The sequence below is a fragment of the Maylandia zebra genome, linkage group LG7 (genome assembly GCF_041146795.1).
Source record: "Maylandia zebra isolate NMK-2024a linkage group LG7, Mzebra_GT3a, whole genome shotgun sequence".
NCBI lineage: Eukaryota > Metazoa > Chordata > Actinopteri > Cichliformes > Cichlidae > Maylandia > Maylandia zebra.
In genome coordinates, this window is record NC_135173.1 from 48,911,387 (window position 1) to 48,939,309 (window position 27,923).

At 39.4% G+C, this 27,923-nt stretch overlaps 1 protein-coding gene across 3 annotated transcripts; it reads right to left on the reverse strand.

Moving 5' to 3' along the window:
- Positions 1-630: 630 nt before the first annotated feature.
- Positions 631-27,787, reverse strand: gpsm1b (G protein signaling modulator 1b). 3 transcript variants are annotated; one of them, XM_014413558.3, is made up of 14 exons: positions 27,549-27,787; positions 16,235-16,456; positions 14,630-14,765; positions 14,376-14,518; positions 13,141-13,264; positions 11,040-11,155; positions 10,658-10,813; positions 10,462-10,570; positions 10,253-10,367; positions 8,322-8,392; positions 8,058-8,228; positions 3,078-3,240; positions 2,705-2,910; positions 631-2,581 (listed from the first exon to the last, which is right to left on the reverse strand). In XM_014413558.3, the coding sequence occupies exons 1-14, from the start codon at positions 27,608-27,610 to the stop codon at positions 2,381-2,383; spliced, it is 1,995 nt and encodes a 664-aa protein (XP_014269044.1). In that variant the 5' UTR covers positions 27,611-27,787; the 3' UTR covers positions 631-2,380. The 3 variants fall into 3 exon arrangements, with proteins under 3 accessions (XP_014269044.1, XP_014269045.1, XP_014269043.1); XM_014413559.4 differs by lacking the exon at positions 27,549-27,787 and adding an exon at positions 20,324-20,341; XM_014413557.4 differs by lacking the exon at positions 27,549-27,787 and adding an exon at positions 17,624-18,446.
- Between the last annotated feature and the right edge of the window lie 136 nt (positions 27,788-27,923).

The following is a 27,923-nucleotide window of genomic DNA, read 5'->3' on the forward strand; positions in this document are numbered from 1 at the left end:
ATTCTGGGTAGGAGGGAGGAAAGAAGGGATGATGGACAGGAGGAAGTGGGGAAAGCGGAGTGGCATGGTCTGACAGCTGCACATCAACACACCCCCTTAGTAAATTAAAATCTTGTGGTCAGTGTGTCTTTGCAAGTTTGGGGGATATCTGATGAGAAGAAGAGGACATGTGACATGCAAAAATGCTCAGTGTTTGAGGAAGTTTGATTAAGTGATATGTAACCATTAAAAAACACAGATGCATTATAATGGTGCTTTTTAACCGAATATTGAATCTAATTATTATATAATAGAATTGCAGTGCTTTGTAATTACACTATGCAGATTAAAACAGCTGTAATTACACCGCAGGTTTATCCGATGTGATGCAGGGAGTGGTGTAAATGCAAATAAGAAACTTTATGTTTGTTATATTTAATTCTTCACATTCCTACCCAGTCTTAGTTGAGCAACCATATTTGAGTGGGCCAACAGAGTCCGATTAGCTTTTTGTGAAATGTTCCACAAAAGATTACAGCTTGAGAAATCCAATCCATTCAAATGATTGCAAGGTTCATACAGCACAGAGGTGTACGTGTAAGCAAAGAGGAACTAATGCATGCAAGCTTTTTTTTAAAAACAAGTCCAAACTAAACATCTCAAACATTTTATTAAAAGCATGAGGGGACATATTCATGCCCTTAAAAGGAACATAAATACAAAATATCTTTATATATACAAATTATGGCAAAGACAAATCGAAGCGTACCGTGTAGTGTCTAAAAAAATGTTAATTCACAAAAAACATGAAGAGAATTTTTTTAATCTTAGCTCCCAATGTGTTGTTTATCAAAGAGAGATGGACCAAACATAAAGCACTGTGGTACATGATCCATCCTGATTCACAATTCAGTATGTTTAAGGTTCATGTAAGCACTGAGGTACTACTTTTGATTAAAAAAAATTAAAAATAAAGCAAGCCACTGGGTAAGGTCAAATATGTTCGGTGCCATGATGCAGTCACTTTGTACAATAAATATTTTCAAGCCTTTAGCGAAAAAACCAAGAAGAAAAGTTTGTAAGAAACAGGAAAGTGCACCAGGCCGTACCTGGATTTAATGGTGCAATTTAAAGTTTACCAAACAATATATCATGGTAACAATTAGGGTACAGGTTAGCATAACTTTGTTTGCAGAATTTGTGCAGAACAGAATGTAGGTATAATATAAACCTTCAAATATTCTAGAAGAGGGGAAGCCTGTTTTCCCCGACAGACTGCACTCTTCATTTCACAGAGGTAATACTACATTTTGGCCACCGAGAGGCAACATATAGTAGCAACACAGAGTTAGCATTGCTCACCGTGTTAGAATTTTCAAAATATGACACACGTGTCTCATTTCTTATTTAATATATTTGCTTCTAAGTCTATTTAAGTAACAATAAAGGCAGTAAGTAGCAGTAGTCCATTATCAGAATTTTTTGAACACAAAGGGCAGCAGATAGCACCACTTTAAAAGCCAAGCAGAAACATAAACTGGAGATTAAATATCACACCATCGTACTTTTGAGCCTGTGAAATGTTGCAGATTTTGTTTTGTTTTTTTGCTCAGTAACATTAGCACAGCATGTGAGATGCACTTTTTAAAGGCATAGATTCGCATAAATTGCATTTTCGTGGGAAACCAGACTTAAATCAGTGTTTTAATTTAACCAAATATAATCGCTTCGTGTGGATGGAGTGCAGTTACCAATAATGGAGAAGTTCAAATTGACCAAAGCATTTTTTGTCATAACACTGGGGGATAGGGTTTGTAATACTGTAAATAACAGCACATTTCTATGAGCAGTGGGGACCACGAAAATCGAATGATAAAAGCAGCATTGAGCACTTCAGATATATCTGTCTCAAATTTTCATTATCAGGTATGTTTTTAAGATTCTAAGATTCTCTAATGTCAACACTGTTTCTATAAATAAGTCTTTGTGACTTCCACTGTAGCTATCTATATTAAATGTCCATATTATACAATGTGCTTCTAGAAGAAACACATCTGACACCCGTGAATACAATCTTGAGTCAGATTCTTTTTTTTAATGCTGATTAAGGCATTAGATTAAATATATATTTAATATTTGTAATCATGTCACCCCCACACTTTCATTTTCCTCTTCTCTGCATCACTGAGGTTAAATTCTGCCTGTTTGCCATTATATTTACACACATTTAACATAATACACTGAGCAACATTTAACAGGGCAACATCTATTGCACATTGAATTTGTCTTGTTATTAAAAAGCTTGTTAGTTCACCCTTTAGTACTGTCCTTAAATGTTGGCTCATCCTTTCCTTTTTTCCTGCTTCCATTTTCTTTGACATGAAGCTTTATTCACCAAATCCTAGCTGGAAAATCCGCTAGCTGGCTCGGGACTTGGGGACGGAGGGCTTTCCTGGTCATCTGTGGGCAGCTGGACGCGCTGCTCGTCCATACGCTTGGCCTGCACCCTCTGGATCAGACTGAAGAAGTCTTCATCAGGCACCGTAGGGGCATGGGGGCCCGCTTCTGGTGGGGAGCACCGCTGATCGTCAATTCTAGATGACTAGAACCAGAAAGAGCGCATACAGATTATTTAATATAGGATTCACATTTGCTAAAGAGGCAACCTACATAAACAATACAACAACCACATTTCAAATTTATGTGTGTGCTAATGTGTCATTACCTGGCACTTAATAAGCATGTTGAAGAAGTCATCACTGGGCTCTTGATGATCTCCCTCTCCCACCAGGTGACCCAGGTTGTTATGAGTAATCCTCAGGCCCGGGAGGTTACCAACATTAACGCGTTGGTCATCAAGACGTCGACTCTGAGAGCTGGCGATCAAATCAAACAGCTCCTCTGTCTGGGGGGAAGTGGTAATTGCAGGATCTAAAGAAAAAGGGGGGCGGAGATATCCCAGTGAGTGCAAATGATCTGGTAGATCCCAAACCTTTGCAGGGATGAGCTTTCAGCAAGAACAGAGATGCCATAAAGAAAGCAGTTAATCCTAAGATAGGACACAAAAGACATAAAAGGCATATGCTGTTGTCACAAACCTATCATCTCACTCAGGGATGACATGGAGGTTGCGGCGCCTTCTCTGTTGTCTCCATTCTGTGGCTCATCGAGGTGGCAGCGCTGGTCATCCATGCGGCTGCTCTGGAATTTGCTGAGGAGGTCAAAGAAGCAGTCTTCATCAGAGGGGTCACGGCCCAGCTTCTGCAACGAAAACAACAAATCTCTCACTTTAAGCACAAAGAGCGTCTGTCTTATCTGCCGAGTGCCTGTTTTCTCATTTTCTTATTTTTTGCTGCTCTGTCTGAAAGGATACTTCCTGAAAGTGAGGCAACTAAAGTATTTCAAGCGCACTTGATTATGATGAACTGCTCGTACATTAAAAAAACATTATGTGCAGGTGACCTAATTAAGCTCAATGCCATTAGGAGTTGCATAATGAGGATTTTCAAGATAGCCAGCTCGCGGAGGTGAAAAATAATCTGATTAACTCACAAGGGATGGCACTTCTGAAGAGACTACCTTGACCTACATACGGAATGTGATACAAGCACATAAAATGAGTATCAGCTGCAGCAAGTCATATGGCCCAATGACCATCAACTAGTAAAATCAGATGGAAATCTTTTAAAAAAAATGTAGCAGCTGCCACAGAATTATTGAACTGTTAAACATCATTTTGTGTATCAGATCTAGTCAATGGGTCAGTCACATCGACTGAATGCCATTTTTGTGTTACACTGACTTCCCTGGAATCAGTCCTCCAGCAACAGCTTTCTGCTGTTTATTCTGAGATAACACCAAGAGGTTCTCTCGCTCATATCCTGCTGAATGATGCTTTTTTTTCCTTTTAATTAAACACAGCCAGAGTCTTGATAATACACACAAGTTTGCAAGTGAAGTGGATAATTTATGTGTAAAACAAATACCCCGTGCTAGCAAAGCAGATGTGGAATTTATTATGTTTGAACAATGCTGCTAAATATTGTGGCAGTCGGGCTACAATATCATACCTCTGAAACAAAAGCTTATCTGCCAGACCGGATGGCAGCAGATGAAATGAGATGTTAACACCATCTCAAATTAAAATTAAGCTGCTGATCCAGCGATCATCTGATGGAAAACTGCTAACAAACCAACTTTCACGCAACACATCACAAAGTGCTAGACTGAAAAGAGAAACAACTTTCAGCTGCATATTTCACAAAATATTAAACTACAATCGTGCAAAAGGGTGGTGGGCTGCACTTCGAAATAAACATTTGTGCATAAATGATCACACTTGCTGCATTAACTCTCTAGACCCTCTAGAGCTAGGAAAATATGTGCTATATAATACTGTACATTTGTCAGAATAATATTGAAAAACTTGTTACCGGCCAGTAATTTTGAATTTAATCTATTTAAGTTTATAAATTACAGCCTAATAGCAATTCTTTTTTTCTTTTTCAAAAGTTTGGCTTTTCATATCTCAACATTGAACAATCGACAACATTCGCTGCATTATATTTGTGACACAAAAGTGCCAGAGCAGGTTAACTTGGGTCAATGGCACTAAAATCAACACAAGCTGATGGGGTCTTCCTTATAAAAGTTTTCTGGTTGCATTCCTCTCCCACGCGCAGCAAATATAATAGACTTGTTCCAAATAATCTGTTTTGAACACCTTCAACACCGACTACTGAACAGAGCTCAAATCACTTTGCCTTACAGCAATATGTGAAGTAGGTCAGCAGACACCAGATTTCATGCATCTCTATTCTAAGAATCACGTGTTTTTCAACTTCTGCATTGAAAAAGTCAAACTGTTGTTTAAAATACACAAAAAGTTGTACTATAGATCATAAAGAAACGTCTTTTTTTCCCAACTCTGCGGTATTTGCTCAGTGAAAACAGCAAAATATCTTTACATGCAGTGCAAGACAAACACACTAACTGCAAATAAAGGCACGCTTCGGTATCAAACGTGAAAAGAAAGTGAATACTCCCCGCTAAACCTTAGCGGGAAGCCGTTTTTCCAAGTTACAAGACAAAAAGTGAGACAACTTACCAGCAGCACTTCTTTGTCCTCTATCTACCCTTCTGTCTCATGTCTTTATGAGCTCTCTTTCTGTCTAGCGCTGTCCGCACGTCTGGCTCACACCTCCTTCCCCCCTACTTTCACCCACCCCTTTACATCACTCTCTGCTTTCCTACTACCTACCTCTAATTTCCTTGCATTCTCCTCTTCCAGAGTTTTTTTAATCTCTACCAACCACTGCCGCCTCCTCTCTCTCTCTCCCTCTGTGTCTATCTTACTCTCTCTGTGCAGCTCTCCAGCAGGCCATTTTTGTCCTGTTCACTCACTGTGGGAAAACAACTCATTATGGAGAGCTGGGGGGGGGGGGGTTGACCCTATGGGGAGAGTAGAGCTTCTCTGATCAAGGTCACATTATCAGCTAAGAGGGAGGGCTGGTATGGACAAAGGGGAAGAGGGGGAGGCAGCAGGGGTAGAAAGATGGGTGGAGGAGTACAGTTATGAGTGAACTGCATGCGAGCACCCATTTCCATCAGGAGTCAACTACTCTCAGATGGCAAAAAACACCAATATCTTCACTTACTTCTTACAAACTCACATGACTGGGCTCTATAAACACACACCCAATGTGACTTAAAGCAGTTTCCTCTCTGTCTCTATGTGGATGCTGTCGTTTGCTTCTCTGTATAGGCCAACTAATCAAGTAGGCCATATGGAAAGAACAAGAGAGAAAGGAACACGTGATGATGGTGAGAGAGGAAGAGAATAGACAGTAAAGATATGTGTGTGCTTGCAGAGAGAGACTGGGAGTACTGTCAGACCGGGACAGTGAATGATAAAAGGAAGTTCTTCCTAAAGTATAGATAGGTGACAAAATGAAAGAAGGACCTGAATCACTGACCCCCAAAGCGAGGGGGATCTGGTGACTTTGATATGCTTTGGTGGGCCTTTTGCTTGATGGTTTAGGTCTACTTCCCCCCTTAGAAGGAAGTGATTAACTTTTTTCTATGATGAAATTTTTTAATCCTGATGGGAGAGGTTTCTTTCAGGGTTAACCTTCCCCTGTCTATAGAGTATGAAGAGGGAGGCCTTTGCCAGATTTCAACCAATGTAAGAAAAGCACTGCTTATTGAGTTCTGTGTCTTCTACATAACTTTTTCCCTGGTACATACAGCCTAAACTGCCTGTCAGTGCATTTATCTACTTTTTGCATGTTTCTGATTTTTAAAAACTAGAAGGACACAGACACTGCAGACATCCCCCACAGCGAGCACTCAGATCAAACATCATAATGATTTATTCATGAACAAAGCGTAACACCAATTAACATACACACCATGTACTTAAACCACAAAGGAGTAACACTAAACATCACTGAAATCCCAATTAGACCCAACACTCTCTCATAGTCTACACTGCTGGTGTGCATTGCATTCACCCTCTACCTAGGGCCCCTTTCTCAGGAGTTTTTCTACTGATATGTCATTGCAAACCATCTGCTGGTTACTTAACAGGGAGGGAGTAAAGTTTGTCAGTCCTCAGTGGCCCATTAACAACCCGAGCCCCAAGCATGGAGCTTGGCATGCCTGTTCACAAGCTACTGGTGAGGCTAAATTTGTGAAACAGTTTCCATTCAAGTGTCATTAAAACTTGGCCGGTACTTTTTGGGTAATCCCGACCCTATCAAGCAGGCGCAGTTGACACAAGCAACGAGTCGTCTGGTAATATTAAAAACTAAGCACGATGCAGCTTTTTCAACCGACTCGAGAGCTAAAGTTAGCTTATCTGCCTAGATACACTCGCTATGGCAAAATCAAATGTCAAACTGCATGCTGCAGATGTAGCATGGAAAAAAAGCAGAAACACGAAATGCTTAGCAACCGAAGCAGAGGACTTTATCCCCTATGGTTTCATCAAAAATCAGCCATTAACTTGTAGCAAAAACAAAGAAAAGTCGTAACATCTGCAGCTCACAGATACACAAACGGTCTTAAACGGTCTTAATGCTAGATTTGAAAATAGGTATGACTCAAGATCACCCACATTTACTTCTGTACTTCTATTTCTACTTCGCTGTGATAAACTGTTATTCCTAAAGCCCTGTAATTTTCACTCTTTTTTTTTTTCCCGCATGTCACATTACTAATAACAACAATTAGCAATGCCACAGAAACAAGGCATGATTAGGTGCTGTGGTGAGTCAGACAGAACAGCTGTGGGGGGAAAAACACATCCATTAAGAATCTAGTTTATATTATTAACAGAGAAGTCACTTTTACACTGCAGAAGACATCGTTTACCAAAGTTATTTGAAATTAATGTATTTTCTCCCTCATTTTTCGCTTTAAAGCAGAAGCTACAATGAACAGAAAAGATAAGAAAGCGAAGTTAAGTGAAACATTCACCATCTCACAGTCATCTCGCGCTTTCTACAAAATTATCTCCACCTTTACTCAAATGCACTGTAAGAGATTGCACTGAGGCTCAGGTGTATCTTAGAAATATGAAGCTGGTGAAATGAACGCTCATCAGTCCATGTACAGTAAATGAGTGTCTGTGTTATACTGTAACAGAAATATCTACATTTTCTTGTTATTTCAAATGAGTCCATAAACAGAAATGTCTACTATGCTTATAAAGCTTTTGTGTACAGTTTAAACAAACTGTTATTCAAGTGCTGGTAAAATCCTATAAGAAAAATCCTTGACATTTTAGGCTTCTTGAAACTGTAAAGCTTGAAATTAAATTTTAAGTTTTTTGTTTGCTGTTATCAGCAAAAAAAAAGAGGGGGGAGGGGTTAAAAACAAAAAGAGACACAGGAACACACCTATACTTTAAGAATTTTCACTTGTATTCCATGAAATGGAGCTGGAATAACTACTGTTTAATTTTTGATACTTGTTGAAGATCAGGTTACGAGTGCAGTGACGAGGCAATAAGGATATGATGTGAGGTCGGGAGTCAATAAGTATTTAATAAAAACAGCAACATTGAGGCCACTTACTGGCACTGGAGGTGGAACTTGCACAGTGATGTCATCAGTGTCCACGGGTGAGTCAAACCACAGCCTTTCCTCTGATGACTGGCTGTCAGAACAGCCTTTTCTTTTGCTAGGCTGCGACAGGTGACTCTTAGATCTCCTCGGTATACTTTCCAAGTCTTGGTTCTCACCATTCTGCATGAACAGAGCATGCTGTTAGAGGTGGATCACAATGTAGGCACATTTTCCTACAGTGGTTTAGAGACATGTTCAAATAATGGAAATCACCTTATCTGAAGAGTATTTCCACAGTTCTACACTGTCCATGCTGTTTCTCTTGGTGAATTTGGGTCTTGCTCCTACAGGACAAAAAAAACCCCCAAATATTTAATATTGCAATTTTGGGTTTTGATCACTTAGATAGTCTTGAATCCCATTTATGAGCCGATTTAAGCTTGCAAGCTGCCCTTTGTTTATCTTTTATTTTCGCAGTAGGCTGTAATCTCGGCTGTGGTCCCATGATGTTCGGTGTGGATATGAGGCTTAGGCCGACCACTAGGCAAGCAAAGTGAATAAGAGTCTGTTTGCCAGCTCTGCTCCAGAGGGAAATGTAGGACATGGGTGTGAATTTCTGCCTGGAGGATAGTTTATGAAAGCAAATATCACAGAGAAGCCAGGCAAACTGTTCAGATATTACAGTTTCTACTCACTTTATTATACAAGGCTCTGATGTCTATGTGAGCTGGTGGACCATTTGAGGGGACTCAATAAAACATTGTTGTTACTCGAGGCCTGATATGGCTTACGGACAACCCATCCTCCTGGACCACAGAGTGAAACAAGTATCGTTATCCTACCTCATAAATATGCACACACCACTTGTTTTCTGTCACATTTAGCCTCAGTGCAGATTTAACACACCGTCCCACATGGAGTTTGTTTTGCATTTATAATTTTGTGCACACATAAAACATTGTAGTTAGCTTGCTCAGGCCCACACATACCACACAGAACTTGTGCAGTATGTGTGGGCCTAATCGGATGAGAAAAGCCTTTAACTGCACATTTACTAACTACTTCAACAAAGTTCAGAATGATTCTTGTTTTTACAAGATTGTTTTTGATTATATATATGTAGTGCTTAACCATGACCTGTCATAATAACAACAAAACAGAAATATTTTAGAAATCTGTAAAAAAAAAAAAATAATTAAATACAAATTTGCTGAAGTGTATTTATGTGTATTTAAGTAACAAGTAACCAAATAATTTCATCACTAACATTTTCTGTTTAAGAATGCAAGTTAAACAGGTGTGATTTGGCATCTTAAGCAAATATTTTTTCCAGCTTTTTTGTAAAAATTTGTGGATAATAGTAATAATAATAATAATAACAACAACAACAATGATGATGATGGTTATTATTACATTTTACCATTAAAAACATAATTTTGATTACACAGTCTGCACATGCTAGCAGATTAACCACTAAAGAAACATAAAAATGTATTAATTTAATGCAGATGTGTGTATATATGTATATATATATATCTGTGTCTTAGTGATAATAAGCACTATCCAATGCTGTTCCATTTATTGTTTATGCATGCATATGTGTAAGAAGCCTTTCCTCTCAGCCTTGGTTTGCCTTTTTTCTGTCAGCTGAAGAAACAGACATTGCAAACCACATGAGGACGTTCACATTACATATCAGCGATAAGCAGTTTTATTTGGGGAGAAGCGATAGAGTAAATGCAGGAGAAAGGTCCTGTGTTCTGGATTGGTGCATTTATCTGTGAGAGAAGTTAGTATATGCACATACTTTGAAAAGAAGAAGCACCGTCTTCACACAATTGAGCAAAACAAGGAAGTTAATACTGAGCGTAAACAACAGCATGCTAACAAGCTACATGATACAGTTTGTGCTCTGACATATTCCAGACACACACTTTGTTGCAAGAGATCATCTCTGTGGGACCTTTGCTTGAAAGTACCTGACCAAACTAATCAACAATTATATTTTTTAATATTTCTGAGCTATTTCTGTTTTGGGATCTTGTATTCATGTTACCATAGCAGGTTGTTTTTCATGCTTTATCTACTGTGACGATAATTTCCCAACTTTCGACATCAATAAAGTATATCCTAAACACAAAGTCCAGCATGACCACATTACCTTTCATGTAAAAAAAGCAAAAAAATAATAATTTCAGTGCTACCTTGCATCTCAAACTCTGAACTTGAGGGTGAAAGGTCGCTCTCAGTGACCCCCAGGGCCTCCATCAGCTGATCCACGTTCATCCTGGCTGTCAGTTCACCATTTCTGTCTCCAATCTGCGGATGAAATCAGGGACAAAGAGACAAAAAAAAAAATTACATAAAATGCAAGCGGCCTTTTTATATTGTTGCGCTTGTAAAGCTTTCTCACTTCTTTAGAGATTTCCAGGTGCTTTCTGGCATAGTAAAGCGCTTGTTTGTGGTTCCCTAAAGACACATATGCATTTCCCAGACTCCAACATGCACGGCCCTCTCCAACCCTATGAAAAAGTGAACGCACAACATTAAAAAAAACCTGTTCCTGTGGTCATTTGTTTGGTTTTCTTTCAATTGTTTTTAAACAATACCTATCTGTTAGCTCCTGCGCTATGTACAGGTGCTTGAGGTGATAGTCTATGGCCCTCTCATACTGCTGTAAAAGAGTGTAAGTGTTGCCCAGGCTGTAACACGCTTGAGCCTCCATCACCTGATCCCTCAGCTGCCTGGACAGTTGCAGAGTTTTCCTATAGGAAGGAAAATAATGGGATAAATAAGGGTTGGGAAAAAATGAAGAAAATAGAAGCTAACAAAGGAATGCGAGAAACAGGGTACATGAATAAGAATGATGATTAAACAGCTACATAGCTATTTCACTACATGTACTTAAGCATTCATGAGATATTCTAAGTGGTTAAAATTGTTTCATTTCTCCTTCAATCCACTAGATGTCAGACTGCACTCTTTCCTCACCTGTAGTACTCTGTGGCTGTGTTGAACTGTCCCAGGAATATCAGGGCATTGCCTAAGTTACTGTAAGCTCGCCGTTCAGCTGCTTTGTCCCCGAATTCTTTGGCAATGGATAATCGCTGTAAATGATGACAGCAACAAGTTCACAAATCAAGACTTTTAATTTCAGTTGTTAACTTTAATGACAACAAGTTAAATCCTCCTTTCACTTTGCTTTACTTAGGTGCATTTGTTTTACTTGGTGCTCAGGCAGAGAGATTTTTCACAAGTTCATATTGGAAGCTCTGTAGGAAACCTTATTTCATAAGCAGAGGTGATGCTGCAGCAGCGGTGCATCAAATCAGCTCCTCTGATTCTCTCCATAGGAAACCTCTCCTCTGCAGCATACTGATAGATTTGTAACAGGGAAGGAAGGGGAGAAATCAGTTTCCCACTTGTGGAAAAACTTGGTTTTCAATAGAAAAATGAAGGGTGGAAGCCGGAAGCCATGCTTCCCGCTGATTCACCAAGAAACCAATTTTGTCCTTTTTCTGTATGAGTAGCCATCAATCTCTGCAAACTGTCCGCTAGGGGAGCTTTAGATAGATACCAAAGCACTGAAACACACACTTTTACACCACATTTACCTTGGTAAGACCAGCAAAAACATCTCTCAGGAACACCATCTGCTTGACTGACTGAAATTAAATGAACTGTACTCTACTCTGACTGAACTTAGAAGCTAAACGCTCAAGTCATGCAAATGTTTCTGATCTTATCTCAACACCAAAGCAAATTCGGTGCGGGCCACCTGTTTACTTCTCAGGTGCATTTAACAGATAAAGGAGGCTAAAATAAAGAAAATGTAGTTTCACTCAGTGCTGCAGTTCAAACATCCAGGATGTCAAGGCCACAACAGTAAGGACACAGGCCACCAAAACCACACCAGACAAGGCAAAACATATGTAAAACATTAGGTTCATCTTTTACATGATGTTGTGAAACAAATTTGGAAAATGAAAGAGCTTCATTCAAATCTTTTGGGGTTTTTTTTTTTTGCTCAGCCAGATGCAAATAACATTTGTTCATTAATTCATTTTATTTCTGTCTGAAAATACTGCAAAAATACTGCAAAACAAGCAATATTTTCCAAAAGCAAAGGGAAACAAGAAAAGAACAACTTTATCTCTGCAAAAAGGGCACATAATATAAACAAACGTATATGCAACTACGCTTTATTCCTTTTAGAATTATTATTTATCTATTTACAGTACTGTGCAAAAGTTTTAGGCAGGTGTGAAAAAATGCTATAAACAAAGAATGCTTTCAGAAATATAAATAATTGTTTATTGGCCCCAAATGTACTCTGCAGCAGGACAACAACCCCAAACACACAGCCAAAGTCATTAAAAACTATCTTCAGCGTAAAGAACAAGAAGTACTGGAAGTGATGATATGGCTCCCACAGCGCCCTGACCTCAACATCATCGAGTGTGTCTGGGATTACATGATTAAGATCTATGGTTAGTTCTCCAAGATGTTTGGAATAACCTACCAGCCGAGATCTTTCAAAAACTGTGTGCAAGTGTACCTACAAGAATTGATGCTGTTTTGAAGGCAAAGTGTGGCCACACCGAGTATTGATTTGATTTAGATTTGGTGATTGATGAAAATAAATGATTAACACTTCCATTTTTGAAAGCATTCTTTGTTTACAGCATTTTGGTTTTGCACAGCACTGTATTCCATTCCACTTTGTAGGTCAAGTATGGAACTACGAGTGAGCAGCACATTATCTAAAAAGAAATGGGATTTATAAATTCTTTGACTTGGTGTAATAACGCGATTCTTGTAAACATTTTTATTGAAATATGTTTTATTGAGTTTCCTTACTTAATTTACAATCTATTAATATACCTAAGAACTTCAACATCATTCACCCAAACATGATATGTATGCATCACACATGTATTATATGATGGGAGGCCACGGCTGCTGAACAGCTGCACAGTGAATGGTCCAAGCTGGAAAACTGCTCATATGAAATCATTATGGCTGATACCTCCCACCTCTGCATTACAGCAGTGCGATCTTGAAACTTGTGGATGAAATGTGGATTTCTTACCTGACGGTGGAACTTTATAGCCTCCACAAAGTTACCCAGCAGGTAGTGGGTGTTGCCCAAGTTCCCGTAGGCCCTCCCCTGAGCAGCTCGGTCGCCAAGCTCTTTGACCAAACACAGGTTCATCCTACACATCCAGGCACACGCATTTAGTTGTTATTGGTTGTTGAACTTTTTTTTTGCATTCCCATTTTTATGTGTAATCAACAGAATTGAGTCTACTATGCGAGGTATGACATGAGACAACAGCTAATTAACTGATGTTGATATAAAGCAATTACTACATTCATTATAGTTAGAAAGAAACCAAAAAAGTGAAATATTAATTCTTTTTTTTCTTTTTTTCCAAATGGGCTCTTTAAGTTACCCAGGAAGATGAGCTATGTTGCACACACTTCTATCTGTAAAATAGTGTTTTTTCAGTGTACCCTTTTTCTTATGTATTGGCCATATTTTCAGAAACACCAAATTGGCACTAACTGCATTTGGTTTCTTTTTAATGTCATTTACAGCCTGCCCGTGAACATTTCAGCCCATAATTTATAAAGAAATAAGATGATGTGTTGCAATATACTCAGTGTGTTGTACTTCTTGTGTTGAAAGACAACACTTCCTTTATCAAAGTTCAACTGAAGACTTTATGCTGTAAAACCTGCATTACAATAAGTTTAGGCCAGTTTAGCCCCAATTCAACCCTCTCAACATGTGGAGGAGAAACCGGGTCAAGGACCTCATCATGTTTACCTGATTGGCACACATTATTTAACTTATTTGCTCTTATCTTGGCATATTATTGACAAAGATCTTGGTAAAATAACAGCAGGAGAGTAGAAATTAAAATATTTGATAGTATGGTGAAAATAAAATGAAACCTTCATTATCACAGTGGTGGTACCAAGACTGTATTAAAACAGATTTAAAAAATCTTTTCAAAGTCACCCTCACCCCAGTCATAAAGACGGTAGCACAGTGAGGGCTGTGACGGTTGCTTTTAATCATCAGGGACTCAAAAGTAAATTCAGTGTTACACACATGTACACTGTTATTCTGTTTAAAATGAGAAAGCAGCCAAACCAACTCTCGGCCACTACTTGACAAAAAAGGGAATTGACAATATTCAAAAATCATCAATAGTACCACAAAACGCAGCAACATTCGTATGTCAGAGCTACTGACTACTGTGACTCTGGTAGCTGTTCTATACATTCATTTGCTCTACAGGCATAAAACATACTTACTCGTAAAATCCAGTAGCCCTTTGCAGTGTGTCTCTGACATCAGGAGGCAGGTCCCCTGGTTCCTGGGTGCAGCCCCATAACTGCTGTTTGCCCTTTGCGTGAAACACGTTCCCCATGTTATACAGTGCTCTGGCCTCTCCAACCTTCAGGACAGTGAAGAAACACAGGCTGCCACTATCTTTTTCCGAGAAGATTTTCATATTTCTGTTTGTGTTGGTTTGTTTGGATATCCAAATATATGTACATAATCTTACCTTATCGCCCTGCTCTTGAGAAATGTCCAGGTGTCTTTGGCAGCAGACAGCGGCCTCATCGAAACGCCCTAATACTTTTAAAGTGTTACCGAGGTTGCCGCTGGCCTTTCCTTCTCCAATTCGGTCTCCTATTGTTCTGTGGAGGAAAGACATCTTTGGTGATTAGTGGCAGAGTTAAAGACCAAGTTATTGCTCGGAGATCTTGCACCATTAGAATCAAAATCACTGCTTTTTTGAGACCCCACTAGTTAAACATTTAGATCAATCAGTGATCTACACAGCTTTTATTTTAAAAATAAATAAATAAAATAAAAAATACACAATAAGCTTGGTGTACCACAAACTAAATATCACTGCAATTAATATCTACAACAGACCGTATTTGATTACTGTCATCTGGTGAAGAAAACAAAGTGAATCAAGGAAATCAAATGTCACTTTAAGGTTGTGGTTTTGGTCACCGTTTCTGTTTTCCAAGACTGTTTTTTCTGGACCTAAAATGACCATCCACATCAAGGAATTTGTAAGATATTCAGTCATATTGCTGCTATATTACATTTATTCAACAACGGGCTATTGAACATAACTGATTTCCTTTATTTGTTATACATGTAAAGTTATACACAACCCTAGAGAGTCACTGACAATGCATTATAAAGCATAACAAGCACTAAATAAAGCACCATGTCCACTAATTACTTTAGGCTTAATCATGCATCGCTGAATCGGAACTTGTCAACACGATTAGTTCCTCTCTGGTTGCTATGGCCTACTTTCTCTTCATGCTGGAAGTGAGAAATAATTTCCCCATTGTGTCGTTCTCCTTTTTTCACTTTCACACTTTGAAACTGAGCAACTAAAAGATGGTATGCACTAAGTGCTTGCAGTTACTATATGCTCTTATGAACCTGCTACTGCCACATTGTTTCATTATGTTATTGTCCTCTAGCAGGCAGCCCAGATGACCCACAGGAAGCCACGAGTTATCCATTTAGCTAATGAATAACCATTAAAATATTGCAACAACAGTTGCCTACTTCCGAGGACCAAGCCCCAGTGGCCCTGGTGAGACTGTAATGTAACAAGGTAAATCTCCCTAGGGTTCTTAATCAGTTCCCTGCAGGAGTACCAGCTGCACTAACTGCAGGAGACCAGATTACTCACAAGATAAATATCCAGTTGGTATTTGTCAACTGTTACTACGTAAAAGTCTCCTCACTTTTTTTTTAATTTCTTTGTCTGAAATTCATGAAGGTTTCCATGCATCAAATCATCTAAAGAAAAAAGGGTGGAAAAGGCTGTTTTCCTTTTGAACTGTGTGTACATCAAATAACAGAACATAGCATATGATTCCTGCATACTGGTGCACAGTCCTCTTATATGTCCGTGTGATGGATGCAGTACGCATGCAGGGTTTATTGATCTGTGTATAAGTTCCCTTATCGTAAAGATGCAGTTCTTCTCAGCTAAAGATTTCAAATGTGAAGTTTATTAACCATTTACAGTGCAGCAAACAGATTGTTGAATAAGACTCCCGAGCAGCTCAAAACAAGCAGCACAAAGCTGAGGTGAATGTTTTACTCATAGCTTGTGCACATTGCTCACCTTGCTAAGGTAAGGTCATGTCTGTGGTATTCCAGGGCTTTGCCATACTCCTTAAGGTAGAAGTATGCATTGCCCAGCTGGCTGTAGATGGCACTGAGGGTCTTCAGGTCTTCTGTGCCGACCTTTACGGCTGCTTCGAAAAACGCTGTTCCCCCTTTGAAGTCCCCAGCCTTGCATAGCCGCTCTCCTTCCAAGGCCAATTCTAAGCACGAGGCCTCCATCCTGCAAGATACACGCATACAATAAAGTCATGAAACTAATGAAATAAAAACATTAGCCCGATCACAGATTAGGACATACAGTAAACATGGATACCATTACAGTCGCAGTGAAATATACTTTCACAGAGACGCAGTATCGCCATGACAACAAGGTCTGTAATAAATTCTGTGGACTGTTGCCTTAGTAACTGAGTTTGAGCTCGATGACGAACACCTTGAAAAGGTGATACACTTTTAACTGCTTAAATCAGTTAACAGCCTGATGTTCGAAGACGTGCCGTTCTCTTGCATGTTCTGAGATTTTTATGAGGATATGAAACAAAATAAGACGGAGACAGAGTGTCCCACCCACACCAGAGAGAAAACATTTGAAAAACAATATGGTTCTCTACTGACTGCAATCTGAGACAATGTCATCCATCCACTTCCTTAACTGCTTATCTACTTCAGGGCTCCGGCAGCTTAAAGCCTACCCCAGCTGTCTCTGATGAGAGCAGGGGTACACGCTGGATAGGATGCCAGACCTCTGCAGGGTTAATGCATGAAGTCTATGAAAATCTGGTATTTCTGAACAGCTAAGGGGGTTAATATTTTGCCCTATGTTGCACTCCATGCCTTGAAGTTAACAAAACTATGTTTCAGAGATTGAAGTTGGCTGCTGAGCTAAAATACAGCAAAGCATCTGTGGTGTCCAGTCAGAACTCACTGTAAGCATACAACAAGGCTTCATGAGTGAGCTATATCCAGAAGTATACACCCTAAATGCATTGCATAATCCAGGATAAACAAGACCAGACAGTTTAGTAGTAACACTAAATTCCAGATAAAGTACTAGAATGTAGAGATAAGCAAGGATTATCCTTGCATCTAATCAAAAGGCTTTGCAAAAGGCTCCATTCAAAAGGTAAAGAGTCGTACCATTTGCAGTTTTCTGCATTACAGCTTATTTATTGTCAAATCGAAGACGCGAATGCATCGTCATTTTTGAGGCAAAAAGGATTTACTTTGACGTGAACAGTCATTTAAAGCAGCTAATATTACACTATCTTCTAGTCAGATTTCATAACATTGCCCTAATATGGAATGTATGTGTTCACCAAGGTCATTTTGGTTTGTAAAAACTTGACGGGTTACTTATGAGTTTTGTTTTGTTTTGTTTTTACAGTACCTGTGTTTTTGCTTGGTCCTTGTTTTGTCCACATACACCTGGAGCTCCAGAGGTAAAGGCTTTAGCATAGCTTGAGGTCGGGGTCCACAGTGGACAAGTCTACACACGGCTCTCTCTGCTCCAGTCAGAGGACAAGGCTCAGATGCCATGATGGTATTGTTAAGTAAAACTAACTTTATCAGAAAACTCTTAAATGAACTCTGTAGAGTTCATTTAAGTACTATGCTTACAACTAAGAATTCCTCTCACACTTTAACAAACTGCGGTCTTATAAAGTTTATATTTCCCAGCTTCAATAAAAACCACCATATCAGCAACATTACAACAAACCTGGACACACTCCAATTGTAAATTCTAACCACAGTCCAAAGCCAGCCGAGAAAAATGTGTGCTATTCAAGTCCTCAAGATCGCTCCAAAACTACACAGTGAAGCAACCTGCAGACAAAACAGTCCAGAGGGAATTTGAGATCATTCCACACGAACGTTGAGCTCCAAAACAAGTGAATTTCTAAGACGTCACAAGTTTACAAGTTTATGTTTTATTAATCCAGATGATTTTAATCAAGTTAAGATATCCATTGTTGTTATGTAATTCAGTTCCCGCTACTCCCAACAGAAAATTGTGCTCATCTCTAATCCTCTTCAACTTCTCCTCAAGTCTGACCCGGAGACCAGTTGTTCTATCAGGTTTTAAAAGAACAGGGGAGCATGATGACAGACCATTCTGGGCAAGAGTAGAGGAACAGTCAATGATTACAAAGTGAATACCTTATATCTAAGCTTGACCATTGCCCCAATGAGAGGCAGAGAGAAAGGATGAGAGAGACAGGGATGGCTAATCCAATGCCCTGCACCTCCTCAGTAGAGACAATACAGCACAGTGAGTGGCCTAAACAAATCCAACTACATGCTGACACTAGCATAAACATTATTAGGTCACCAACCGAGACAGATGACACTGTGAGTAAATAAGACCTAAGGGACGTATTAAGTAAACTTATTTTCACTAATAAGGAAACACATGTTGCTTTTCTGTTTTTAATCTTTAGATTAATTTTATTTTAAAGCTATAAAAAACACTTCCTGCATGAAAATCTTGCCACTATGACACACATGTCCAACTGCTTTCAAAGCACAGAAAGCACAACTACATTAACAAGTGCCCTACTTAACCAAGACAATGTCACAGGGGCAGCAAGCAAAATACAAGCTAAACAAGGGATTTACAAGAGATCTCTTCACTACAGCGTTGTTTTCCCCTTTTATTAAATATCAGTCTATACAGTAACATGGAAATATACATAGGAATTTACATTTAAGCGGGTTTTTTTCCTATTTTTGCCGTCTACATGTATATAATAAATACAATTTTTGCCTTTTATGGCAAAATAACATGATAAATTGAATGCAAATAAATTACGTATTAATATTAATTCTCAGTGCACAATGTAATAAAGAGAATTCAATGATTTTGATTAGTTTCCCAGAAATCTTGCTTTCAGTATGCAATTCCTCCTGCAACTGGATACAAACTTTCATTGGAAAATGTAAACAGGAAGAAAATGATTATTTCATTTTTCATAGCTGAAGTGGAGGGCAGTGGAACAACCACTATAACTGTATAAACTATATTAGGAAAAAGGAAGGTGAAGAGAAGAATGAGTAGAAACCAAAATTAAAGCATGAATTTACACCAAAAGAGTGTTTATTCAGTGGAGCTCTGCGGCTGAAGATCTTTCAAAAGCTGGTGGCATTATTTTTACAAGATCCTTATAGAACTCAACCCACTACAAGGGATTGGAAGTTCAGGATTGTCGGATATATATATAGTTTGCAACCATAAGTCTTGTTCTCTTAAGGTAGACTGTGTATTTTGCTCGTGCCTGCTAGGAGGTGGCTCACTAGAAAGTACCCATTGTGAAATTAGATACTACTTTACAAACAGGAGAAACATGCAAAGCCAACCATCGAAGAGTCTTGGAACGTGCAATACTGAATTGCAACAAAGTCATCAGTGGTCTAAAAATACAAATACTAACAGGGTGGCACAATGATGCAGTGGTTAGCACTGTCACCAGTCCATTTCTATTACCCAGTCTTGTTTAGAAATTAAGGTTTTGTGTGAAAACCTCGATGACATCGAAAAATCAAAAATGCATTAAATTAGCAAACTACTAACAATTAAATTGTGAAGTATTGTTGGTTGAGGTTCCACAGCTCTTTGTCTTTCAGCTAACATTAACAAATTTTGCTGTTGTTGCAGAAAAACATGCTGCTAGAGCAAAAGCGGGACTCTCATCACCTTTTTGTATGGCTGACAATAACAAACAAAAGTCCAGTCTCTGGAATGTGGATAATCTAGTTCCCACCGTAGATAACAGTCCTTGAAAGTGTATAACGTTATCTTCCTGGCATACATAAAACAGCTACTTCTTCAACAGTGGAGGAAAACTTGCCAGCTCTGTAGTCCTTGCGCCCTAAAATGAATTTTGCACTAGCCATAGCTAAACAACTTGCTTAAAGACAGACCAGCATCAGAATGTGCCAAGGCTACCCTTCAGTGCAAACAGGAAGGTGGAGCAGAGCCTAACAGCCATAGCCAGAGGGATGAAAGGCATAAGGTTGGTGCATATACAAAAGAATACAGAGGCGATTTACTTAAAGCTGATCAGTTATATCAGCGGCATGTCAAACTCACTTTGACTCACTGTGAACACCCACCCTCCCGTCAACATTTCTATAGTAGATAGGATCTGTAGAGATAATGAAAATACAGGTGAAAGTAGGGCTGGGCCATATCACACCGTTCACGGTAATACCGGTATACTGTTAGGCAATGATAAGAAAATGAAATATTGCGATAGAATATGGGTAAAACGCGCATGTGCAGTGCCTTTGTTTTTATATGCACATGGTGGAAAAAGCGAATGACAAGGGCGAAAGCGGATTGTTGAATGAAACAGATGAACCAGAATTGGTTCGTAAAAATGCTGCAACTTCAGTGGTGTGGAACTAGTTTGGCTTTCGTCCGTCAGATACACACAAAAGCACAATTTTTGGTAAAGCATGGAAGCGGGCCGTCGCTATTACCGTGTTTTTCAGAAAATAAGGCACACTTAAAATCAATCTTTTGATTTTCTGAAAAATCAACAGTGCCCCTTATAATCCGGTGTGCCTTGTGTATGAATCCTGGTTGTGCTTACTAACCTTGAACCGACTTTATGTGGTACACAGTGCTCGAAAATCTGTCAAAAGATGTTTTAGTACAACTTTGACAAGCTACGAAGGAGCACCGCTTGATGGATTGTCGGAGCATTATGGCTACCATAGTCGGGAGCCTCACGGAGTAATATGTACTGTGCTTCAACATAATATTACCGTATTGTGTGTGTATAACCTCTTAAGTTTTGTGGATATTATACATGTTATGCTGAGGATATCTCAGCCTGTTTCCACTGGAAATGTCTTTCGGTTAAACTGTCAGCAAGGAATTTGCACAAAAAAAAAAAAAAAACAGCTGCTTGTTTCAGTGAAAATACACTGAGGGTTTTTTGCACTAATAAAGTTGCGGAGTTATGGTCTCGAGTCAATTATATCTCGGTTATCATTATCGCAAATTTTTAAATATATATTGCGATAAATATTTTTGGCCATATTGCCCTGCTCTACTGGTGTGCATGGTCTGAGGAAGTTCTGGTGAACATTTGTTAATAACTTTGTAATGAGACAAATATTTGCGCATTTAATCACAGAGTGTTGACAAATTCATGTAAGAAGATATTGATGTAGCACAGATTTGTGCATTAAATGTTTGAATGGACTGCTTATGCAGGGATTTGTGCATATAGAGTGTTTGTAAATAATGCTAAGAGTAGGTGGGAGGCACCAGCCAAAATGTTGATCTACCCAATCGTCAGTGCTATTGTGGTTGGATGAGAATTCAATTTATGGCTGGAAGTCACAGATGTGCAAGAATATGAGAAGAAAAACAAAAAGACAGCAAGTCTGGTTAAAGACGGTGACGGGGGCCTCAGTTTGTTAAAACACAGCCGAACAATGAAGGCTTGCATTGTAAAACTGTGGCTGTGGAAAAGGGTGTTGCCTTAATAATGCCTCGCAATATTTTTAAAAGCTTGAGCAAAATCCAAACTCTGCAGTTGTAAAGTTGGAAGTCAACACATCCTCACTCACTTTAATCAAAGTCTGCAAACTAAACTTCAAGAGGCAGCCTGCGGGCTGACTCACACACAAAAAATAAAGAATAGAGGGGGGAAAAGTTGAAGCAAACAAAGAGCAAAATTTCATGGCAGGATTTCCACAAAGTGACATTCATTCTTGCCATCGTTGCGGTCGGAGTAAGAAGAATTTGTGCCAAACAGTCGGCCATTCTCTCCTCTTATTACCCCCTCTAATTGTTCTGTTTGGGAGACACTCATCTCATAATAGCCTGCTTGTGGTCTAACAGAGACAAACTCCCAGCGCTGTTACCATGGCATCAAGGAGTACATGTAGCACACTGGGCAGGTTTCAAGAGTAAGTAAGAGAGGCAGAAGTGAGGTTAGAGTGCAACAATGTCAGTGGAAAACAATATAATGCTAACAATAAATATTTGTCAAATAATTAGATATAACCTATATAAATGTGAAATAATGCTTCATCATTAGGCTAAAGTGTAAATGCAAGTTTAAAAAAGCTCAGAAGACAAAGACGGGGAGTAAAGATGAGACATCCAAATGTTTACGTTGGTGGAGGTTTATGGAAAGGTGACCTTCAACACATAAACTGGTCATGGCTACACAATGCCTACAAAGACGGGGACAATGCGCAGTAGCTCAGATGTTAAGCTTGAGTTGTAAGTCTAGACTAAATGTACACTGTAGGTGCACTGGAGCAGCACGCATTACGCCATAGCCTGAGCTGTAGCTTTATGTGCAGCTCCCCCGGAAATGTAAGTATACACAACTATCACAGTACTGTAACAACTATTACTGGTCCATTTGGAATTTACGATTTAAACAGAGCATATTGATTTGTGCAAAGATACAGCCTCTGTGCAACAAAATGTAACTAGGGCTGCCACAAACGATTATTTTGATAGTCGACTAGTCACAGATTATTTTTGCGATTAGTCGACTAATCAGATCATCATCCATTGAACGTAAAACGTACAGCTTATTGCACCAGCAGCATCTGCTCTTATATAACTATCATTAGCTTACAGCTTTAAGTGTTCAAGGTATGTGCTAACTAAAAATAAAGACAAGATGATAGTTCATTAAATTTTAATGAAATTTGCAGATTGTTTCGGTGAAGTTTAATAAACTCCTTGCTATCTAAAATATAACGGGACACCGGAGTAAATTCTCGAGCATCTCACACTTCTGATAATCAGCTGTCTGCTTGACGTTTATTCAGCTGTGTAAAAACTATAACTTTAATCTCAGCCAAACCGATTTACTCAGGAACAAATAAAATACTAAAAAAAAAAAAAGCCAAAGAATAACATTGTTAAGTTATCTAAGTGACTTATATATCATGTTTAACCTGAGTAGCGAAAGACAGCGGTGGGTTTGAAAACGATTTGCCAGGAGTCCGGTGTTCTCACGGTTCTAGTGAGCCTAGCTCCCGGCTCGCTATCGAGCTAGTGGGTAACAGACGTCTCTGAAAATGTCGGAGCGCTTTTGAAAATATGTGGTGTCCTGATAAACTGAGCAGATATTTGAGGCTTACACAGCTACATTCTCGCCTGAAAATATGTTAAACATTTATTTTGTGACCCAGAAAGAATAATAAGAGTAATATTAAAACTAACTAGCTGCCGCCATTGTTGTAAACTGAGCTGGGCCGCGCTATGAATTCTGGGACACAGCTGCTTCTTCTTCGGGGTTTAACGGCAGCTGGCATCCTTGTACATGCAGTGCTGCCATCTTCTGTTTCAGTCCGTTATTACACTCTTAAATCCTGCTACTTATTCCTGCGTCTTTTGTGATCTTACAAAGCTTCAAACGACGCGTCGACTATTAAATCAGTCGTCGACGATTTTGATAGTCGACGTAATCGTGACTAGTCGACTAATCGTGGCAGCCCTAAATGTAACAGTAACAGACTGTAATAAATCCTCCTGTCCATTTAAAAACAATCAAATTAGGATGTGTTATCGTTGTTTGTCTCACTGGACTCATGCTTTTGGCTTGCAAACTTGATGCTTTTTAGTAATCGTAACTGGCATTCAGTTTAAACAGGCAAGGCTTGTTGATTCGGAGATCAGATTGAACTTTTTCCTAATAGTGTGACCTGGAGGTGTGGATCGAATGGGAGGGAGAGCCTTCAGTTTTCAGGTCCCTCTTCTGTGGAACCAGCTTCCAGTTTGGATTCAGGAGACAGACACTATCTCTACTTTCAAGATTAGGCTTAAAACTTTCCTTTTTGCTAAAGCATATAGTTAGGGCTGGACCAGGTGACCCTGAATCCTCCCTTAGTTATGTTGCAATAGACATAGGCTGCTGGGGGATTCCCATGATGCATTACGTTTTTCCTTTCCAGTCACCTTTCTCACTCACTATGTATTAACAGACCTCTCTGCATTGAATCATATCTGTTATTAATCTCTGTCTCTCTTCCACAGCATGTCTTTTATCCTGTCTTCCTTCTCTCACCCCAACCGGTCGCAGCAGATGGTCGCCCCTCCCTGAGCCTGGTTCTGCCGGAGGTTTCTTCCTGTTAAAAGGGAGTTTTTCCTTCCCACTGTTGCCAAAGTGCTTGCTCATAGGGGGTCATATGATTGTTGGGTTTCTCTCTGTATCTATGAAGCGCCTTGAGGCGACTTATGTTGTGATTTGGCGCTATATAAATAAAATTGAATTGAATTGAATTGATTGTACCTACAGTAGCTTGCATTCACAATAGCTGTTATGCTGCAAATAAGCTCTACCAACCTTTGCATAGACTCGCCTGGTTCTGACATCTTCTTCCTTTTCCTCGTTGCACAATATTCAGTAAAAGCAAGCGTTGAACATTTACTACTAGCTCTAAATCCAACAAGGTCACCCTCACTTTCAGACACCACTGTTTCATGACCACATTAAAAAAAACCTCAGTGGCCAAATCGAGTGTAATGTTACTTCAGGTAATCGCTCAGCAGATCAGCTGACCTCAGTGTCTGCTCACAGCTGATAGCGCAGCTGATTCACTTCTGTACATTCAAAGCATGCCCACCTCCAAGCTGTGTCTGACTTCATCAGTGTCACATCTGCTGTCTTCGATCACGTGTTGGCTTTTGCTGCTGCTCTCCTGGTACAGAGCAGAGTCCGGAGGACATTTAAATAGCTATTCAACACTCATACCTGAGATTCTTATCAGGCATGTAGTTGGGAAAGCAGTAAACCCATTAGGATACACGCTGCTTCGGAGTAGTATTTAATTACAACTGGTATGTGACATCTCAACCAATTAATGGCCAGCAATCAAATTTACTTGGATTATATTTCATCATTAAAATCAGTTATACTTTTGTTTTAGCTGATTTAATTCAATTCATGGATTCTTATTTCATTTTTAAAGGCCTATACGTCCAACACTGTGAATCTTGGTTAAGCTAAGAAACTGTGCACTCAGTAATCCAGCCATAATTACAGAGTGCCATGGCTAGTTGTCAGGGAAACCAAAGAGAAACTCTCTAGGAATGCTTTCCTTCCTCAGTGCATGTCACTTTCAGTTAAAGCTAGACTCTCTCCTTCTCTCCTTTGTCTAAGTCTCTTGTGAAGCTGCATTTTTACTCTCTGCATGTTCTGTTTTCTAGAGCCAGGTTGAATAGTGCTACTTACACACACACACACACACACACACACACACACACACACACACACACACACACACACACACACTGTAGGCCATACGAAGGGAACCAAGTGCTGCAGGGGCTATGAAAACAAAGCAATGAACACGGCAATGATGTTAGTCAATCTAAGATGAATTTCAGTTAGTAACTACTGTCATTACTGACAGAAAGACAGGCTAGATTTAAAGATTTCAGAGTAAATCCCTTTCTCTAGCTTGCTTTTTTACGACACAAAGTCACAATTTTATAGTCAAATCATTTGTTACACGGCAACAGGTGCTGAGTCAGACATTTGTAATTTAAGTATTAGTAAACGTTTCAGTTTTCAGTCGCAAAAATCTAGTATAGGTTCAGGGAAAATACCATTACATGAAGTTTATGGAAAAACAACAGTACTATTTCCAAAGCTTACAAAACCGCAGCAAATAGTTGTTTTTGAGGGTTTAATTCAAAGTGCTTTGGTACTGAAAAAGAGCTTGTGTAAGTCTTGTCTTATTATTTTTAGATTTATTTATTGAATTAATGCTAATTATGTTTTGTGGCTTTTTTGTTGTTGTTTTTTTCTTTCTTTTTTAAAGATATAAAGATTGTTTTGTTCTCCTCAATCATCACACACACACAAACACACACACACACAAGTGGACAAATAGGCTTTAAAATACTAATCTCTATAGCCGGACACGTTCTCATTTTAGGAAGAAAACAAAAGGATTTTACAGGATGGGTCAGTTGACAAATAAATCCTAAACATAACGTCCCCTTTGTGCTTGCCTAAGCTTTTTGGAGTTTAAAGATAATACACACACACACACCAAACCGTCATGTACAAAGGTCATGTGTTGAGTTAAATAGAGGAAAACCTATCACAGCTCTAATAGCAGTCCTACCCACCCCATGTGTGTGTGTATGAATCTTGTGTTTATGTTGGCAGAGCATATGATAACCTTGCAGGGTTTGTGAATGTCACTCCTGCAGCTTGACAATAGTAAGTAAGTTTAATTGTTGTTTTCTTAAAGTATCTAACATAATCACTTAAGATATATATTACATATCCCTTAAAGCCACTGGAATAAGGTATCAACTTAGAGTATACAAGCATGATTTGACTTTATATATAAACATGCCTGCTCCCTCACCCCAGCTCTCTGGGCAATGTTACCATAAATGTGTTTAATGTAGGATACTTCTGATATTCACAGTGATTAATGATAGTTTTGTCCAATGCATGACACTGGAAAAATGTCAAAATTATGTGATAAGTGGTGCTGAATCACACCGTCAGCTAGCTGACCAGATGATGAGACATCACATTTCTCATAAGCAAATGGATCATCTGAGATGAAATAGAGATGATTAATCATAAATCACAAACAACATAACATATGCTCAAGTTTTGTCAAACTTAACTAAAGTTCGGTAACACTGTCATTATTGAGTTCTTCATCATGCAAAAAACTAATAAATACTCTCACTGCCTGGCCATGGAGGACACAGTCAAATGTTATGCTAATTAAGAGGCAAATGGTGCAAGTATACATATTTCTGATGATCATCAAAGATGATTAAAAGAAACTACAAATGAAACTGAACGAGGCTGTGACATTTGTATCTAAACACTGGGTTTTAACTAGCAACGCTCTGAGAGCCAGTCTGTGTGCATTTGGGTTTAGGTCCATCACCCTTCAAGGTGAAGTTCAGCACACACATCGCACCTTAAAAACCATGCGCGCTGTCAGCTTGTGCACCCTTTAGCCAGTCTCCCCTTGTTACACCGCGTCTGCATCTTATGAGGCTCCTCTCAGTCTGTACATTCCAGCCACAGCCGCTCAGTGACCCGAGCCAGGAATGAGGCTTGGAGCTGGGCTCTGGCTGCAGCTGTGGCTGGGTCTTGAGCTCTTTAAATCTGTGAAAGCTTGCTGGTCAAGCTCCCCCTGCCCAGTTCCTCCTTAGTAAGCAAAGCTGTGAGCTGGCAGCCCTTGCTATTCTCTCTCTCAATCGTCTTACTTGTCTCTTTTTCGGCATTCAAGGACGTGCTACGGAGCTGACCCCCCTTATGATATACCGATGTACTTCCGAGGCTTCCTACCTTGAGTGCAGCCTCTTGCTGGCCAGATCCTGGTCCACACCGTTAGTAGCCGAATGAGCCATAACCTGGCTTGCTCGCGCCCGTTATGAGGGCCCTTCCCTGTATGCTCCAGAGGCAGCTAGCTCTTGTTTCTTGAGACCACCCTCCCTCTCGTTCTTCCCCCACTGTCCCCGTATCTCCCACTCTTCTTTCCTCATTCACCACAATAATGGCAGCAGCCGAGGAAGTGAGGTATTCTGCAAATACACCAGAAAAAAATCCAAGCCCCGCCCCCTGAAATGACGTCACGTAGCTGCTCGTGGTGTCGCCGGTGAGAAAGGACTAATTTCACATTTAAAAAAATAAATAATTAAATAATAAATATTATATTAACAG

Coding starts and splice junctions, on each gene's coding strand:
- gpsm1b (XM_014413557.4), bottom strand. CDS start 17,772: ATGGCATCTGAGCCTTGTCCTCTGACTGGAGCAGAGAGAGCCGTGTGT. Junction 14,519..14,629: donor CTCAAGAGCAGGGCGATAAG/GTAAGATTATGT, acceptor ACTGTCCTGAAG/GTTGGAGAGGCCAGAGCACT. Junction 10,368..10,461: donor ACCTGGAAATCTCTAAAGAA/GTGAGAAAGCTT, acceptor TTTCATCCGCAG/ATTGGAGACAGAAATGGTGA.